General features: G+C 41.3%; 1 protein-coding gene across 2 annotated transcripts in view; it reads right to left on the bottom strand.

Moving 5' to 3' along the window:
• The window catches only part of DNAJC17 (DnaJ heat shock protein family (Hsp40) member C17), a 37,137-nt gene that overhangs the window by 9,464 nt on the left and 14,784 nt on the right, over positions 1-12,889 (bottom strand). For both annotated transcript variants that reach the window (XM_081292993.1, XM_081292992.1), the window contains exons 2-4: positions 2,095-2,164; positions 1,754-1,812; positions 1,442-1,529 (exon numbers count right to left, since the gene is read on the bottom strand). In XM_081292993.1, coding sequence (XP_081149119.1) covers positions 1,442-1,529; positions 1,754-1,812; positions 2,095-2,164 — 217 coding nt within the window. The remainder of the gene's footprint in view (positions 1-1,441; positions 1,530-1,753; positions 1,813-2,094; positions 2,165-12,889) is intronic.

Below are 12,889 nucleotides of genomic sequence, written 5' to 3'. Positions count from 1 at the left end.
TTAAGTTGCTTAGGGCCTCACTAAATTGCTGAGGCTGGCTTTGAACTTGTGATTCTTCTGTCTTAGCCTCTCAAGTTGCTGGAATTACAGGCATGTGCCACCTTGCCTCGTTCCATCTTTTTTTTTTTTTTTTGGTAGAGAAATGGATGCACCCGGAGCTGGAAACAGTGGAATATGCCTTTTGAGGCAGGAGGATCACAAGTTAGAGGCTAGCCTGGGCAATTTAGCAAGACCCTGTCTCAAAACAAACAATAAAAAAGGTATGGAAGATAGTTCAGTGGTAGAGTGCCTCCCCAATTCAATACTAATATCAGAGGGGGAAAAAAACAACACTGAATATGCAAAATCTAAGAAGGGAATAAGACTGTGAACAAAATGTCTGAACCAATCTTCTTGGGTTGATGAAAATGTTCTAAAATTGATTTTTAGTCATAGTGGCAAAATCTGGTAAATTTAATAAAAATCATTGAATCATATAGTTGAACTGAATCAATATTGCAATATGTAAAGAGTACCTCAAAATAAAAGCTGTTCAAAAAACAAAGCTCAGGGCTAGAGATTTAGTTCAGTGGTCGAGTGTGGGGTGGCTCTGATCAGGAGCTGACACGCCCCCCTCAGCCTTGAGTAATGGGGGTGTGGAACTGGCATCCCATGCAGCGCGAAGCAAGCAGGCCTTACCTTCGCAGGTAAGGAAGTGCAGCTCTGGGATTGGGTATCACCCAATGAGACTGGACTACAGCCCCCTGTTTGTTGCCTTATTTGGGTGGAATATTCTATCAAATGTCTTTCCCCTAATAAAAACAGGATTTTGGGGTACGCTCGCTCTCTTGCCTCTTGCCTTCCTTGCTCCCCTTGCCTTTTAGCATGGGAGCTGTCACATGAGGTCTCAGAGCCGTCCCTGACCCCCGAAAAAGGTATTTCTGGTTTGTGTGGTCTTTTTGTTGCCAGTGCAATTCACGCGGAGTGACCCTGACTCGTGGCAAGCACAGGAGTGGGAGACAGTAGAGCACTTGCCTAGCATACCTGAGGCCCTGAGTTTGATCACCAACCCAGAAAGGGGAAAAAAAATCAACTAGCCTGGACCGCTTAGAATTCTTCTGAGGGAGCATTTCAGGAGTGAAAGCTCTGGGCAGAGATGAGACTGGAACAAATAAAAAAAAGACCCAACTTACCATGAGAAATAAGAACACTGATTTTACTCATAACTGTATGGGTTTAAATCCCAGCTCCAGCAAGTTTCTAAACTTTAATAGTAAATTTAGTAATTGCTATTATTTCTAAGGGAGTCTTTAGGACCCAACCTCTCAGAACAATTTTGCCCAGAACCTGGACTAAGAGACTTTGCATTGCTGGAAGTGAAGCTCCAGGAAGAAAAGTAAAGAAAGTGAATGAAAATGGTCAAGGAAGTTCCAGGCCCACCCAGCACCGCAAAGTCACCTACCAAGCTTCACTTTCTTCCTTTTCTCATCGAGTTTCTGGGTCCTCTCTGCTGCCTGCTTCTTGGCTTTTCTGACCTTGTCATATGCAGCCTGACAGGAGAAAGGAACACAGAGCAGTAGGTCAGCCAGAAAAAAAGGACAGAGCCCCAGCAATCTCCCTAGCCCCTGCCTCCTAGCCCAGAGTCATCAGGGCAACAGGTAGGAGACTGGCTCTCTGGGGCTTAGACAAAGACTGTGCCCCATGGCAAAGGGCAGAGGATCAAGGCTGAAAGCAGCAGCGGTCTCTAACCAATGGCAACTATACAGATACTTACCCTGGCTGCAGCATCAGTCAGTACTTCCAAGGCCTGAGAGAGCTGGTGGAAGAGTTCAGCTAAATAAGGACCCAGAAAACAGAGTAAAGAAAGTTAGACTTGGCAATGATATGCTCCCTCAAAAAAAACACTTCTTAGCCACAGGAGGGCAGAAAAACTGACATCAGCAGATGGCAGACCTGCAAGGAAGAGTGAGTGCATCAGCAACTAACTGGATGCCTTAACGTGAAGCCCAGATCAAGCCATGAGCATCTACACTTCAGAGCATTCCCAAGCAGAGCTTAGCACAACACCCAAGTGACTAACTGGGTCTTTTCCTTCCCATGCCCCTGGAGTCTCACCTGCTCTGGGATTATCAGGATTTTTGTCTGGGTGACAGGATAGTGCCTTCTGCCTGTATGCCTTCTTCACCTAGAAGAGTCAGAAGATGTGGTCATCCACTCCTCTCACAGTGACAGAGAGAAATCTTGATAAAACAATAAAAGAAACCCCATGCCCATCTAAAAGAAAGGCTGCTGCTTCCCTCTTCATAGCCACCATGGAGATTTGCAACTGAGGAGGCAAAGGCTATGGAGGGAGCCAGCCACTGCTGCCAGCAGAGGAGCCAGGCCTACTTCCCACTTAGTGCTGAATCTCACCACTGCTATGTCAAAGGGTCTCCTAAGGAGCAGAAGCACAGTATTCTGGTCTCTATATAACCACCTGCAAACAGCTATTCTCTACACAATTTTGGTAGGCATGGAAGCTAGGGCAACCTTTCTGGAGGAAAATTGTGCCAAATTTTAAGATGTACTTTCCCTTTGACCCAGTCCTAGGAATTTGGACTCGTAGAGATATGTCAAAACAAATACACAAGAAGCTTACTGTGACACTGTTTATACTAGGCACCCACTGGAACCAGCCAGATTTTCATCAACAGGGAGACCCATTTAAATCACTACAATAAGCTGGATACGGTGGGGCACACCTGCACTCCCAGCTACTGGGGAGGCTGAGGCAGAAGGAGCACAAGTTTGAGGTCAACCTGGGCAACTTAACAAGCCCCTGTCTTAACAAAATAAAATAGGCTAGAGGTGTGTGGCTCAGTGGTTAAGTGCTCACAAGGCCCTGGGTTCAATTCCTAGCATACACACAGAAACATTACAATAGCCAGACGTCTCTGTGTGCTAAGAAAGATCTTTAGAATAATATGAGTAAAACAAGTAAGGTTCAGAACAGTGTGATTACTTTGGGATTTTAAATTTAAAAACAAATGGGACACAAAGTTACAGATATCTGGGCATGTGTACTGTTTTATTTCTTTCTCAAGGCAATCATAAGGAACTTAATGGTGGTCTCCTTTGGCTAGGATGAAGGTGGAGGGGTAGGAAATATTTACTTATCATTTTATACCCTTCTGTGGTTCAAACTGTCAAACCTTAAACAGGTCTTTTAACCTTCTTAAACAGGTTTATCATTTTTCAATACCCTTAGTGGGTGATTTATGGTCCTTTTTTTTTTTTTTTTTTAATCGTAACAGGGATTGAACTCAGGGCATTTGACCACTGAGCCATTTCACCAGCCCTGTTTTGTATTTTATTTAGAGACAGGGTCTCACTGAGTTGCTTAGTGCCTCGTTTTTGCTGAGGCTGGTTTTGAACTCACAATCCTCCTCCCCAGCTACTGGGATTACAGGCATGTGCCACCAAAACCATCTAAAATGGTCCACTTTTAGTTTTCATATTGGTATTTCTCTATATTGAAAAGAAAAAAATCCTACTATTTCTCATATTATAAAAATAAGGAATCATAACTCCCAAGATTCTCTTTCACACATGACCTACCTAGTCATTGTAAGTGAAAGGATAGTAAAAAAAAATCAGATTCTGTCCCTGCTTCCTATTGCCTCCACCCCTCACTTTGGCTCTGTACAAACTGTTGCTCAAACTCCTGGAGGAAAAGCTAAACAGACTGGCTTTCCAGGCTTCACAGACGAAGGCAATAAGTATTTCTACACCCAAGTGTGCTAAATAAGGACCTTCAGAAGCAGGCATCCATAATCTGCCCATCTTCAGGGAAAGCCTGCTGGGCAGGTGCCTGACTCAACTCCCACCTCCAGAGCCAGGCACCAAGTCCATGACCTTTGTAGGTGTGCTGCCACCTGCTGGGCTATGGCCAGTCCCACACCTTCACTTGCCAGGACAACCCAAGCCTTTCTTTTGGCTCTCCTGACTGAGCTCAGAGACAGGTATGACTCCCTGGACAGGCCTTGAGCCATAAGCAAGCAGATGTGCCTCCCTCCCTGCCTCCCACCTTTCCAATCACCTACCTATGCACACCTGGCCCACCTGCTCACCTATTAGCTCTGTTTTCACGATTAAAAAATAACAATGAAGCCAGGCATGGGGAAGCATGCCTGTAATCCCACGGGCTCAGGAAACTGAGGCTGGAGGATTGTGAGTTCAAAGCCAGCCTCAGCAACAGTGAGGTACTAAGCAACTCAGTGAGACCCTGTCTCTAAATAAAATATAAAATAGGGCTGGGTCTGTGGCTCCATGGTTGAGAACCCCTAAGTTCAATCTCTAGTATACCACCGCTCGCATCCCCACCCCACCCCCCCCCAAAAAAAAAAAAAAAAACAATGAGCTGGGCACGGTGGCACACACCTGAAATCCCAGCAGCTCGTGAGGCTGAGACAAAATACAAAATCGGGCTGGGGATGTGACTCAGTGATGGAGTGCCCCTGGGTTCAATCCTTGGTACCAAAAACAAACAAACAAAACAATAATAAGGGAAGGGAAAAGGACAGCTTTCAGGATAGTCTTACTTTTGCAATGTCATCTTTATCGTTTGTCTCTTCTCCCTTTCACTCGTTTGGCTCTGTGCTTCCCTCAGCTTCATTTCCTTTTTTTCTTTTTTGTTAAATATTTTTTAGTTGTAGATGGACACAATACCTTTATTTAATTTATTTATTTTTATGCAGTGCTGAGGGTCGAACCCAGTGCCTCATACATGCCAGGCAAGCACTCCACCACTGAGCCACACCCAGCCCTCCTTTTTATTTTAAACCAAACTTTTATTAAATAATTCATTTTTTTTTTGAGGTTCCTAGGTTAACTGGATGGTGGGTGTCTTTCTAACCCTTCCTCTTTTTTTTTTTTTTTGTACCAGGGATTGAACTCAGGAGCACTTGACCACTAAGCCACCTCCCCAGCCCTATGTTTTATTTTATTTAGAGACAGGGTCTTACTGAGTTGCTTAGCACCTTGCTATTGCTGAGGCTGGCTTTGAACTCGTGATCCTAGTTTCATCACCAACATAGAAAGGAGGAAAAAAAAAAATCAACTAGCCTGGACCTCCAGAGTCGCTGGAATTCCAGGCATGGACCACAGCGCCCCGCTCTAACCCTTCCCCTTGATCACTCCAACACATGGAAGCACCTACACACACTTATAAGAGAGGGATGGGGTTGTTGGCTCTTTACCTCCACCTTTCTCTGGCCCCCTTTGCCTTCACTCTAAGATGAGATGAGTGAAGGGAGAGACAGGGAGAAGGGGCCATGAGTCTTGGGAGCAGTCTCCCCCATATCTTATGGCCTCAGTCTGCAAAATTGCCCGGGGAATATTTCCCCATTACCTGGATAAGCAGGCGTGCCCTATGGATATAAGAGAATTTTGTGGAAGATTTTTTTTCTTTTGTATCATGGGGTTCTTATAAAGTAGTTCATATGCTTTTTTTCTGTAAATCTGGGAGGGAAAGTAGAAGAGAAAGAGAAGCATGAGAAGGATCAGAAAGAAAGCAAGATAAAAAGGGATAGGGTGAGTTGGGTAAAGATAACTCCTTTGTTTCTCTTTTCTATTGTTTTTGAAAAAGTGCTATATGAATTTCATTCTAAAAGAATAATATTAGGGCTGGGGTTGTGGCTCAGTGGTAGAGCGCTTGCCTATCATGTTCGAGGCACTGGATTCAATTCTCAGCATCACATATAAATAAACGAATAAAATAAAGATCCATCAACATCTCAAAGAATTTTTAAAAAAGAATAATATTAAATATTGTTCTGTGTTTTAAAGTTCATTTTAGAGATACTATATAAGATAATTAATTGGTTTTTCACTTAAATGGAGAAGCAAAACTGTTCAAACAAAAAATTATGTAACAATGGAAAGTTAATCTACATATTAATTTACTTCCTTCTCAATTCTCTTTCCAGAATGTGTTTCTTTGACAAATGCCTATAACAGTCTCATGAGATTTTACTTAAGTCAGCCAGTACAGTTATATCTAGCTTATCTCACTCCCTACCTAGGTGAACTCTACCCTGTCTCCAGCCTCCCACACAACCAAACACAATTGTCTGGACCCCCATTCCCTCAAGACATGGCCTATGCCTCAATTTTCAAATCAATTTTTTTTTTTTTTTTTTTTTGTGCCAGGGATTGAACCTAGGGGCATTTAGTCACTAAGCCACATCCCCAGCACCCCCTTTTTTAAAAAAATATTTATTTTTTAATTATAGGTGGACACAATATCTTTATTTTTATGTGGTGCTGAGGATCGAACCCAATGCCTCAGGTATGGAAGGCAAGCTGGGCCACAACCTTAGCCCCCCCCCTTTTATTTATTTATTTATTTAATTAATTAATTAATTTATATCTTGGGACAGGGTCTCATTAAGTTGCTTAGGGCCTCACTAAATTGCTGAGGCTGGCTTTGAACTCATGATTCCCCTGACTCAGCCTCCCAAACCCCTGGGATTACAGGCTTGCACCACTACACCCACCTCCAAACCATCTTTTTTTTTTTTTTTTTTTTTTTAATATTTTGTTGTTGTTGTTGTAGTTGGGCACAATAGCTAGATTTTATTAATTTTATTTTTACGTGGTGCTAAGGTTTGAACCCAGGGCCTCACATGTGCTAGGCGAACACTCTACCATTGAGCCACAACCCCAGCCCTCCAAACCGTCTTTGAAAGATGTAAAGGGCTGAACATTCTGTGTTGAAGCTTCTTTAGGGAAAAACAAAAAACAAAACAAAACAAAACAAAACTGGCCAGGCATTAGCAGGAACAGAGATGAAATTCTTAAAGTGAAGACAAGCTGGTATTCATTCCTAGGGAGGTATGAGTAAGGGGATAAAGATGATTCTGGGAGCTTCTCCCTGTAGTACTGAATCTATCCGACCTACCCATTAAAGAAGCATATAGATATGCAGGGGCTGATGTGAGGTTGGGGATACAAAGAAAAATCAGGAATGTTAACAGAATGACAAAGAGGAAGACAATGGTTAGCAAAGAAGATGCCAGTATGTGAGATGCAGCAAAAGTGGTCCACAATAATGGAAATAGAGAAGGGAATGGCTAATTTATCCTTGAAAGCTTCCCAGAAGAGGCAATATCTAACTAGGTCTTGAAAAATGAGTGGAGCCAGGCGTGGTAGTGCATATCAGTAATCCCATCAACTTGGGAGGCTGAGGCAGGAGAATCAGGACGATCCCAAGTTTGAGGCCAGCATCAGCAACTTAGTGAGGCCCTAAGCAACCTAGTGAGGCCCTGTCTCAAAATAAAAAATTAAAAGGGCTGGAGATTGGTTCAGTGGTTAGCACTCCTCGGTTCAATCCCCAGTACAACCTCTCCTCCACTCCTCTACCCCCAAAAAAGAAATGTGATGGGGGTTCTCCAGGCAGAGAGCCAGAAAGAACATTTAAAACCCAGAATATAAAAACACCTGGATTTCTCAAGCCCCAGACCAGTTCAGAAGAGACAGAGAAAAGTTTTGTATAAGGAAAAGGTACTAAGAACAGAAAAGGTCAGGAAAAAGCAGACATAACTGTAATAAAACATGAAGGGGCTGGGAATGTGGCTCAAGTGGTAGCACACTCGCCTGGCATGTGTGAGGTGCTGGGTTTGATCCTCAGCACCACATAAAAATAAAATAAAGGGGCTGGGATTGTGGCTCAGTGGTAAAGCACTCGTCTAGCATGGGCGGGACTCGGGTTCGATCCTCAGCACCACATACAAACAAAGATGCTGTGTCTGCTGAAAACTAAAAAATAAATATTTTAAAAAAAATTCTCTCTCTCTCTCTCTCTCTCTCTAAATAAATAAATAAATAAAGGCATTGTGTTGTGTTCATCTACACCTAAAAAATAAATGTTAAAACTAAATAAATAAAATAAAGACATTGTGTCCACCTAAAACTAAAAAATAAATTTAAAAAATAAAACATGGAGATAAAAATAATGGTTTTCATCAGAGGATGTTTTGGTAAAAAAAAAAAAAAAATTAACAAAAAACAGTAATAGAAAACCAAGCATGTGACTTGCATCTGTAGTCCCACCTACTCCAGAGCCTGAAGTGGGAGGATAGCTTGAGCTCAGGAGTTTCACCAGTCTGGGAAACCCAGAGAAAACTCCATCTAAAAGAGAGGTACTTGGGCTGGGGGATATAGCTCAGTTGGGAGAGTGCTTGCCTCAAAGGCACAAGGCCCTGGGTTCTAATCCCAGCACCACAAAAAGAGGTACTTAAGATATAAAAATAAAATAAAAATTACCAGGCACAGCCTGAGAACTGCAAATTTAAGACCAGCCTCAGCAATTAAGCAAGGCCCTAAGCCCTGCCTCAAAATAAAAAATAAAAAGAACTGGGGTCTGGGGATGTTGCTCAGGAAACTCCTGGGTTCAATCCCCAGTACCTATATAAATATCTGAAAAAAAAAATTAGTTCAAAGTAAACTAATTTACTTCCTACTAATTTGTAGGAAAGAACAGATAAATACAAACAAATTTATTACATTAAGTGAAAAAGTTAGATCTTCATCTCAAACCATATACCAAAATACTTCCAGATATATTAAAACAAAAATATAAAAAACAAAACTAAAAAAATAAAAAATGGGACTAATGTACTTTCAAAAAGACAAACATAAATAAAATCAAGGGAAGGAAACCACATAAAAGTTTCTGTAAGTCAAAAATCACAGACAAGCTTGATATGATGGCATGAGCCTGTAGTCCCAGCACTCTGAAGGATGAGGCAAAAGGAACACTTGAGCCCAGGAGTTCAAGGCCAGCCTTGGCAACATACATAGCGAGACCTCATCTCCAAAAAAAAAAAAAAAAAAAAAAAAAAAGAAAGAAAGAAAGAAAGAAAGAAAAGAAAATCACAGACCAAATTAAAAGGCAGGAGAAAACAAACACTGAGGGAATTTTCTGCATGAACTCTGACAGACAACACTTTCCTTACTCTAAAATGAACTCATGTAGAGACCTAAGAAAAAACAACAAACTATAAGAAAAAGGAGAAAGAACACAAAGAGACAACTAGTTCACAACAGAATATAAATGGTTAATAAAATGAAAAATGATTTAATGGTGGATTCTAAAATACAACTGGCAGAACATATCAGTAGGTTTTCAAAAGTTCAGACCTGCTGACCCAATAAGCCCTCATCTAAGAGTCTGTTCTAAAGAAATATCTAGAAATTCATACAATATTTATAAATGCAGCTATTTATGTATAACATTATTCATAATAGAGGAAAGTTAGAAATCATTTAAATTCCAAAACAAAAATAGTAGCTTACACTTATGGCAATGCTTACCATATGGCAAATTCTGTTTGAAGTACTTTATAAGTATTAACCAATTTAACACTTAAAATCCCTTTGAGGTAGAAATTATTATTATCTTCATTTTGTAAATGAGGAAACTGACATAATGAATTAATTATGATACTAAAAATCCATTTAATGGAAAACCACACAGTCATTCCATTAAATAAAAAACATACTCTTTCAGTCAAACACCATAGAACATTGACTCCCATTTCATTTATAACATTAAAGGCTGAATGGGGGGTAGAGGGTTGTCTAAACTTCCACTATCCCCAAGTTGTAACAAAACACCCCAAACTTCTACCAGAGTGGAATCAGAGAAGGCCAAATAAGAAGCCAGGACTTTCATTTCTGTCAGATGAAAATACAAACAAACAAACAAAAATCCCTGAAAGACACAGTTATTAACAGTTGATATTTACTGTCTACAATGAATTTTTAAGTAATATAGGAAAAAAAAAACATCAGAATTCTTGCATTTTTCTACTATTCTAAGCTAGGAGACAGCATGGTTCAGTAAAAGAGAGGTTTCTAGAGTCTAATGGATGCATCATTAATTTCAGAATTTTCCACATACTAATAGGGAGCAAATTACTGAATCTCATTCAGCCTCAGATTCTTCAACTCCAAAGTGAGAAAAATAAGCCCCACATCCAGGGCTGTTGGAAGAATTAAAGGAAAACAGTCGATGCAAACACCTGACAAAAAAATGAGGTCCTCAATAGTTCCCAAATGCCTCCCTCACTGACTCCTGGAAGTAGGGTAAGTCACAACATCAGCTGGGTAGGATGCCAACCTGACAGGGTCTAGAAATGGACCCTGGTCCACAGTGGGTGCCGGTAAACCCAATCTCTAGGTGGGCAGCCGATTTCAAGTCTGCTACAGGGCAGTCTTTAAAGTCAATCCTTGGTTGGTCCCCAGGGTCTCTGAAATATTCTCATTCAAAGAGGTACAAGGATAGGTATCCTGAGATCTTCCAGAGTGAACTAAATGCAGCTGGTCTAAGAAAACTAGTCAAGTATATCTGTCTTGATTAATTATTACTGTATTTGGCTAAGTCTGCCCTAGGTAGGACCCATTCCTCGGTTTGAGCCTGGAAGTCAGTTTTGACTTTGAACCAGTTGGTCTGGAGTTTGGTACTTTGCATCATAATAAAATGGATTCCCAGTTTAGTCCAGCCCTCTTGGAGTGACTGCTGCCTTAAAAACTTCTCATCAAGTAAACATAACTTTTCTAAAGCGGGCCTTTGAAAAAAGCTTCTGATCTCAATATTACTTGTTTGTTTATTTATTCATTTTTAATATTTTTAGTTGTATATGGACACAATTGTTGGGAGCTGCCACATAGGAACTGAGCACTTCTTAGCTTTGAGCAATGAGAGTGTGGAAATGTGGCAAACCAGCCATGGGCTCTGTGTTGTGTGTGTGAACTATAAGCATTGAGCGTACAGGGTGGACTGAACCCACATGGCCCCTCTGTTTGAGAGGCGACACCTATGATCCCCGCATAGCACGAGATGGGCATAGCCTTCCTATATGTCTTGATGACAGCAAGACATCAGGCAGCTAGACTCAATCCCCTGAAACCTGACCCCTTGCCTCATTTGAATGGCTTCTCCCCAATAAAAGGGTTCAGCTGACATTCCTCTCTCTTTTCTTGCCTGCCTTGACCCCCTTGTGGGAGCTGCAGCTGAGAAGCGGTCACTAAACCCAAAGAAAAGGTAGATTCTGTGTCTGTGTCTTTATTTATTCCCCAAATTCACTTGGAGTGACCCTGACGGGTTTAGTCATGTGACGCAACACACAATACCTTTATTTTGTTTATTTATTTTATGTGGTGCTGAGGATCAAACCCAGTGCCTCACACATGCTAGGCAAGTGCTCTGTCACTAAGCCACAAATCCAGCCCCACTCAATATTGTTTATTATGAAATAACCCTACCTCATGAGTAGCTCAAGAGGCAACAAAACAGAATTTTTCTTAAGTATGATAAAGTTGGAAGGAGAAGAAAACAAGAAATACCACTGTAGAATGTAGAACAAAGATAGGATTGTGGAAACCTACGAATCTCAGGCTGAAAGCTTCTCTATATAGCTGTGCCTACAGCTGCTGGGATTTAGGTGGGTTGAAGCAACCACAGCAAGTTGCCAAAGGCTCCTGGATTTTATTAAACACTTGCACCTTTCCCTCTTTACCCACAGGAAAGGTTTCCCCCGAGTTCCTTGGTCTCTCTGCTTGCATTCCTGAGACTTCACAAAAAGGAGGAGCTGGGTAACAGTTCACTGACTTCTCACACAACCACCTTGGTGCAGACGAAGGTTTTTCAGAGGATAAGGCAGTCTGTAAGGCATAGCCCCAGAATGACAAAGATCTGAACAAGTCCCCAGAAGGAATTCAAATTGGTATTTACAGAAGCTTGGTCTTTCTCTTGATGTATTTCTAAATAGAAAATCTGCCTGTCTACACCTATCTTTTTCCATCCTAGGACACTAGTTGAGTTTAATTTGTCTTCAATGCCTCAGGATCATCATCCAGAACATAAATTACTTAAGGCACAACACAATCAAGTGCTACTGAGAGCAAACTATGAGGCTTTTTCTAAGCTTCTCTAGGTGGCAATGATTTTTTTTTTTTTTTTAGTTGTAGATGGGCACAATGACACAATACCTTTATTTATTTATTTTTATGAGGTGTTGAGGATGGAACACAGTGCCTCACCTGTGCTAAGCAAGTGCTCTATACTGAACTACAACCCCAGCCCAGACAATGATCTTAAATTCTATTCCTTTTGGGCTGGGGTTGGAACTCAGTGGTAGAATGTTTGCCTGGCATGTGTGAGGCACTGGATTCAATCCTTAGCACCACATTTAAAAAAGAAAAAAAATTGCCAGGTGCAGTGGTGCATGCCTGTAATACCAGCGGCTTGGGAAGTTGAGACAGGAGAATCACGAGTTCAAAGCCAGCCTCGGCAACTGTGAGGCACTAAGCAACACAGTGAGACCCTGTCTCTAAATAAAATACAAAATAGGGCTAGGGATGTGGCTCAGTGGTTGAGTACCCCTGAGTTCAACACCCAGTACCAAAACCAATTCTATTCCTTTTATTGTTTTCTTATCACTTCCCTAGTCAGTCTCTCTTAGACTGTGCCAGATCCAGCACATCCCTCGAAGTTGCTCCTAATCTGCTATTTCATTTCTGGTGTGGCCTGAAAAATAAAGACAACTATATACCATATATATATATATATATATATATATATATATATATATATATATATCTCCACAACTATATCTCAAATTAGAGCTTTCAGGTAAGAAGGAACAAGGGTTCCCCTTACAAATACAGTGAATATGCTTAAGGGACAAGGAGTTTTGCTCCTCCCAGGGCCCAGAAGAGAACACTGAATAACACCTGGCACTTAGTAGGCACACATGAAATATCTGTTGAATGAAAGGAGCAAGCATTCATTTGTTCTTGACCAAAACACAATTAGAAAACCTCAATTATGCCAACTACTTCATGCCGACTAAGGAGTAGAAGGAAG

Source organism: Spermophilus citellus (assembly GCF_964194105.1).
Source record: "Spermophilus citellus genome assembly, chromosome: 4".
Taxonomy (NCBI): Eukaryota; Metazoa; Chordata; class Mammalia; order Rodentia; family Sciuridae; genus Spermophilus; species Spermophilus citellus.
The sequence above is the reverse complement of the archived record's forward strand: the minus strand, read 5'-3'. Positions and strand labels throughout refer to the sequence as shown.